This window comes from Nycticebus coucang, chromosome 3 (assembly GCF_027406575.1).
Source record: "Nycticebus coucang isolate mNycCou1 chromosome 3, mNycCou1.pri, whole genome shotgun sequence".
Classification (NCBI taxonomy): Eukaryota; Metazoa; Chordata; class Mammalia; order Primates; family Lorisidae; genus Nycticebus; species Nycticebus coucang.
In genome coordinates this window covers 99410900-99416899 of record NC_069782.1, presented here as the reverse complement: position 1 = coordinate 99416899, position 6000 = coordinate 99410900, and the positions used below count along the sequence as shown (strand labels likewise).

General features: G+C 42.5%; 1 protein-coding gene across 6 annotated transcripts in view; it reads right to left on the bottom strand.

The window, feature by feature from the left end:
• Positions 1-1109: 1109 nt before the first annotated feature.
• PBLD (phenazine biosynthesis like protein domain containing) overlaps positions 1110-6000 on the bottom strand; it is a 52715-nt gene continuing 47824 nt past the window's right edge. For all 6 annotated transcript variants that reach the window (XM_053586413.1, XM_053586418.1, XM_053586419.1 and 3 more), the window contains 4 exons: positions 5409-5497; positions 4969-5147; positions 3296-3358; positions 1110-2035 (listed from right to left, as the gene is read on the bottom strand). In XM_053586413.1, coding sequence (XP_053442388.1) covers positions 1923-2035; positions 3296-3358; positions 4969-5147; positions 5409-5497 — 444 coding nt within the window. In that variant the 3' untranslated portion in view covers positions 1110-1922. The remainder of the gene's footprint in view (positions 2036-3295; positions 3359-4968; positions 5148-5408; positions 5498-6000) is intronic.

Here is a 6000-nt window from a genome sequence, read left to right as displayed (position 1 = left end):
TCTTAGCACTCTGGGAGGCTGAGGCAGGTGGATTGCTTGAGCTCAGGAGTTCAAGAACAGCCTGAGCAAGAGTGAGACCCCCGTCTCTACTAAAAAGAGAAAAATGAGCCAGGCATTGTGGAGGGAGCCTGCAGTCCCAGCTACTCAGGAAGCTGAGGCAAAAGGATCTCTTAAGCCCAAGAGTTTGAGGTTGCTGTGAGTTGTGATGATCCATGGCACTCAACCCCAGGTGATAGAGTAAGACTTTATCTCAAAAATAAAGTGATGGACAAGATCAAGAAGACATTATTGTTCTTAGAAAATGCATAGTATTAAAAGTTAAAGGTGCTAAGTGGGGTGGCTCACACCTGTAATCCTAGCACTCTGGGGGGCCAAAATGGATGGATTGCTTGAGCTCAGTAGTTCAAGCCCAGCCTGAGCATGAGTGAGATTCTGTCTCTACTAAAAATAGAAAAACTAGCCAGTCGTTGTAGCAGGTGCCTATAGTCCCAGCTACTTGGGAGGCTGAGGCAAGATGATCGCTTGAACCCAGGAGTTTAAGGTTGCTGTGAGCTGTGACGCCACAGAACTCTACCCAGAGTGAGACTCTGTCTCAAAAAATAAACAAACAAAAAAAAAGGACTTAGCACATATCTGAGAGATCAAATTCAAGCCCTTTCAACTATGCATTTATATAAAATTATTCATATATTAATAGTTCAGTCCCAAGCTGGGAAAACCTCACACTTGGTGAAAACCCTCCAATGACTCTTTCCTTTGGTACCGTTACCCATGGATATGCCATGATCAGTTGGGAGGCCACTGGTTACTCATTAAGTTAAGGCACAGAAGCCTTAAGGCAAATCAGGAGAAACACAAGATCACTGCTGTAAGAAATTCACTCTTACGTGCTTTAATGAAAACAAAAATAGGAAACATGGTAGCAGTTAAGGTGAAAACAATGGAGATACTACAGGAATTTCTAATTTATTAGCTTGCAGTTTTTGAGATAGCTAAAAATTCTCATCAATGACACCACCTTATGCAAACACTCCCAATGATTTGAAAAAGGATCCCATACCAAAGTCAACTATAGGTACTCAATATTAAAGACTTAACTGAATTTAAAGTTACATTACAACTCACTTTATTAAGGCAAGAGAAGAATCCCTTTTAAGTTATCACTCTACAGTCACATATCAAGAAGAAAATTAAGAGATTACATTACTTTTAGTACTCAATTTTATTATCACGGAAGTAGCCTAATAAACACTTTTTTGTTTTAATTTTCTGGGTTTTGTCTTGACTTTTAGTTATTGTATGTGAGTGCAACAACAAAGGAAATGGTTTTTGAGAAACATTAAAATTACTTCCAAGCTTGCCCCACACATAGGAACTATTCTCATTTTGATATCTTCATGGTCCATGCTTGTCCACATCAATTCACAGGCTTCCTAGACATGGCATGACATTGCTAAGATTTTATGGCATATTATATGTTTTTTCTTATTTCCATATCATGAAATATTTTTCTATATTTCCATGTAGTCATTGGGTCTGTTTAATGGCTACAAAATATTCTATCAGGTACATCTAAGTTTAAATGGTTTTATCTCACTCCTCATAAATGTATTCCTCCTTCTCTGATTGGTAGTCCTAATCAATTAGGTGATAACATTATTCTATTATCCTTCATTACTGGTTACTTAAATTTCAAAAACATTTACAGGTGGGGCCAAAACTCCATTAGTTCTGGAAGCATTATTAAATCTCCATTATCATGGCTTCATTTTTCCCTTTTTTTCCCCCTATTTTTTGCCAACTGCAGATCTTGGGACATTTTTCTATTTTTAACATGCAAGTTTGTTAAAGGCAGCCCCTTACATTACTTTTTACGTGGATAATGCTTCACTGTTAGAGACACCCTCACAGCACCACCATCTCTAGGCTGTCAGCGTGCCCTCTAAAACAATAGCAGCGCTTCCCCTAATGTCAACTCGGCCATCTGGACGCAGGGAAATCTCCAGCTCTCCTCCTCGGCGGGAACACTGAAAGGCTAAAGAAAACACAGAACAGGTCACAGATTAAAAGCATTTTCACCCTGTCAAATGATCATTACATGGTGAAAGACTTAGTACAAACCCTAGAGTCCTCCCAGGTCAGTTTTTCCTTCCTATTTATGGCACTGCCCACTCTCACCCCCATTCTCCAGAAGATTGAGAAAGCCACAAACTCCATTTGATCTACACAACTCACAACTCCACATCTTCCCTTCCTGAGCCATTTCCTGGGCCACTTCCTCTACTACTTCATATAACGCCCTAAACACACCCCACCCACAGCTTCTTCCACAGCTCTCTAGGAATAAGCGAGAATGTGTGAAAATAAATCTAAGATGATGATGAAGGGTGGTCTTGGCCCTGCTGAGAAGCCCTATCTTCTCAACTCTAAAGAGGACACAGGGAGTTTGTTCACTCAGCACATATTCAAGCAACCACATATGCCAGGCAGACCAAAGAGGCACAGCCTCAGCCTCAGGTGCACAGTACTCAGGAGAAAAATTAGACTTGTTAAGGAAAATGAATGGCTACTCTGCTTTCTCCAAATCAGAAGCCTAATCCTTCTCTAAGTAAGACTTCCATCCTTGGCCTGGTGTGGTGGCTCACACCTGTAATCCCAGCACTCTGGGAGGCAGAGGTAAGATGAGCCCTTGAGTTCAGGAGTTAGAGACCAGCCTGAGCAAAGTGAGACACTGTCTCTACTAAAAATGGAAAAATTAGCCAGGCATGGTGGTGGGCACCTGTAGTCCCAGCTACACTGGGAGGTTCAGGCAAGAAGATTGCTTGAGCCCTAGAGTTTGAGGTTGCTGTGAGCTAGGCTGAGGGCAGGGCACTGTAATTCCAGCAACAGAGCAAGACCCTGTCTCAAAAAAAAAAAAGCAATTTGTTTGATTCAGGCCTATGACTAACAATAGCAGTAAGGAACCATGGCAATAACCAATCACATTATAAATAACCTTTGTGCGCCAAAGTTATACAGCTAGTTAATTTTATTCAACAAATACTTATTAGGCAGTTACTGTATCACTAGTGCCTGTGTGTTGTAGGGGGCAGAGGTGGAAGACGTTTGGGTAGAAGATATTTAAGGGTTAAATATCTTTAATTTTATTTAAGGGTTAGGGAACTTAAAAACTTTTCATTTTCACATGGATGATGCATAACATTTTATTATATTTTCAAAGGAATAGTATATACGAGAAGGAACACCAGCTTAAAGTTGGGCAAATAAAAAAGACATTGGAAAAGAACTGTCTTACCACGCATTTCTTTCTTCCCCAGCTGCTGGGACCAGTAGCTGCTGAGCACAGTGTGTGCAGACCCTTCAAAGAAGTGAAAGGTTACAAGACAATTCCAAAGAAAACAGGGGCAACTCTGTGGTAAATTCACAAGCAATTCCTTGACTAAACCTTTGATCACCTAATCATTATGTTGGCCAAGCCATAGCAGAGTGTAGAATTATGAATGGAGAGAGAAAAGAAAACAGAATTTACGGATAAATTCCTTCAAATTATGTATCAAATATGTTTTACAGTTTCTTAAGCCTAAATTAAACAACAGGGTTTAACTCTTGTCTACCAGCTCACGGTCAGCCCTTGGTAGGAAAATCGAGGTCTTCACATAAATCGTTCTATCTTTCCAGAGAAAATGTCTCCTTCCTCCTAGGTTGGGTATGCAAGGACAAGTGGGAACTCGGACAAAATTTTCCATTGAGCAAACAGCAAACACTCTAGGGCTTTTGCTACCAAAAGAACTTTCTTTTTAGTGAGATTTCTTTTTCACATAATTGTACCCTAGAGGTTAAGATTGCAGATTAGATATTAAAATAAAGACACAAAAGATAAAGTAATAACTGACAGAAAAGTCTTTGAGGGAGAAGGACAGGGAAGAAAAGATCCCCCTGTTCAGAAAAACTTATTAAGGGCTATGGGATGTCCAAGTAGGGTGACCAACCCTCCTGGGTTGCCTGTGACCACCCCCTGGCTTTAGCACTGAAAGGGCCACATCCTGAGAAATCCCTCAGTCCTAAGCAACCCCAGATGGTTGGTTACAAAGTCCTAACACCTTCACACTCCAGAAAAGTTATTATTACTAAGGGACAAAAAAAAACTTGCATTCTGTGCTAATTAAAAACTTTGTGAGGCAGCTGTGCATATGCAAATTTGCTCAGAACTCTTCCATGGGGAAGTTGGACTGTTTGGATAGTGGTGGGCATTTTCCTGAGTCTTTAAAAGTGCTTGTTTGCTGAGCTGAGAATTTCATGTGTTTTGTTCCTCAGAGAGTAACTAAGCCTTCCAGTCCCTGCCACCTGACCATAACAGGAGCCTTGAAGCCTCTGCCTGGCCTCCTTTAGTTCTGGCCACTGCCCCTCCCACCAGCCTCCTCCAGCAGGCACTCCAGTGCTTTGCTGCTCAGCCCATTGTTCCCAAAGAGCAAGAGCACGAGGCACAACATCTCTGCCCATCTCTGATTCCATCCTTCTGCTTCCAGCTCTATAGAGTATTGCCTCACAAAGCCAGTTGTGGTATTGTTGAAATAGCTAATAGCTATTGGGTGCCAGGCACTGTGCTAAGCACTTAATATGCACTGTGCTTCCATAACCCTATGAGGTACCATCATACATATTTTCTACAGAAGAGAACTGAGGCTCTAAAAAGTTAAGTCACTTGTCCAAGGTCAAGAGCTAGGAAGCTAGGAATGCAAACCTAGGCTGTCTGATGCTAAAGTTTAACCCTACTATAGTGTCTCCTTTATTTTGTGTTTTTCACAGGAGGCTACAATGAAAAGATGGAGGGAGTGAGGAAGAGACAGAGAAACAAAGGCCGCTCAAAACCCAAGCAACCTGAAAGGTCACATGAAGGGCATGTACACAGCTATTTGTTATTCGCCCCATCAATTGTTTAACCCTCTCTGGGGCTCCAGTAAGAAGTACCTGTTACAGGGTCTTCAGCCACACCAAACCATGGTGAAAAATATCTGGAGTAAAAGTCAAATGCCTGAGTCTGCCCACCAGGCTCTCCTTTAAGGGTGACAATGAATCCTTTCACCTTCCCTGTGTTCTCAACATGCAGCAGGTTCCCCGTGTTCACTTTCAAGTTCTCCAGAAATGACCTTATTCATAAACAGGATGGATTAGGACAAATCCACAGACCACCCACTGCACAGACTATAAAATAGACCAGGAGGCTCTCGCCCAAAAAGCTCAGCAGGAGGGGGGCAGAGAACGAGTGATAATACCTTCCCACAGAGGAAACAAACTCTCTGGCTGCACCAATCCTGGTTTGACTGGACACAGCACAATCAGACCAGGCCAGAGATACAAATTAGGATGTTCAGCCTTCCCCAAAATGCTGACACAGCCCCAAAACTTACCTGTCATAAGTATCACTGAGCCGGACGAGGAGCTTTTGGGTATCTGGAGAATAGTGGATGTCCTGGACCAGTGTATCGCCTATGGCGGTCTGTGGGGACAGACCAAAAACTCAGGAGCAAGCCCTCAGTCAAGTCCTTGATCCTCTGAGAGAGGTAACAGCTTCTCAGGGAGCATCCACGGTGAGCCAGGCACACCCCTCATCTCCAATCCCTAAAATCGTTAGTTCAGTTTCAAGGCTCAAAGTGTTGATGAAGGATGCCAGTTTCCTGGCCGCCAAAGAGGCCTCTGTGAACCTCAAAACAGGCATTGCTCACAAGTGCCCACTACATGCTCAGGACCCATAGCTCCTCCAAAGGGTATTTTCCCCAGAGAGAAAGAGGCCCAGATTCGTAAGCACACATATACAAAAATGTTATCTACACACACACATACACACACACGGACACACATAAATTCTGACAAATAAGTTCACAAACTCATCCTAGGAAAAGTGCTGCATATCACTACAGTCACCTTCAAAGCACTCCCCTCGGGAAGCTACATACTGACACTAGCACCTTGTCCACTCCTCAAAGGAATTTTGGAACTCTT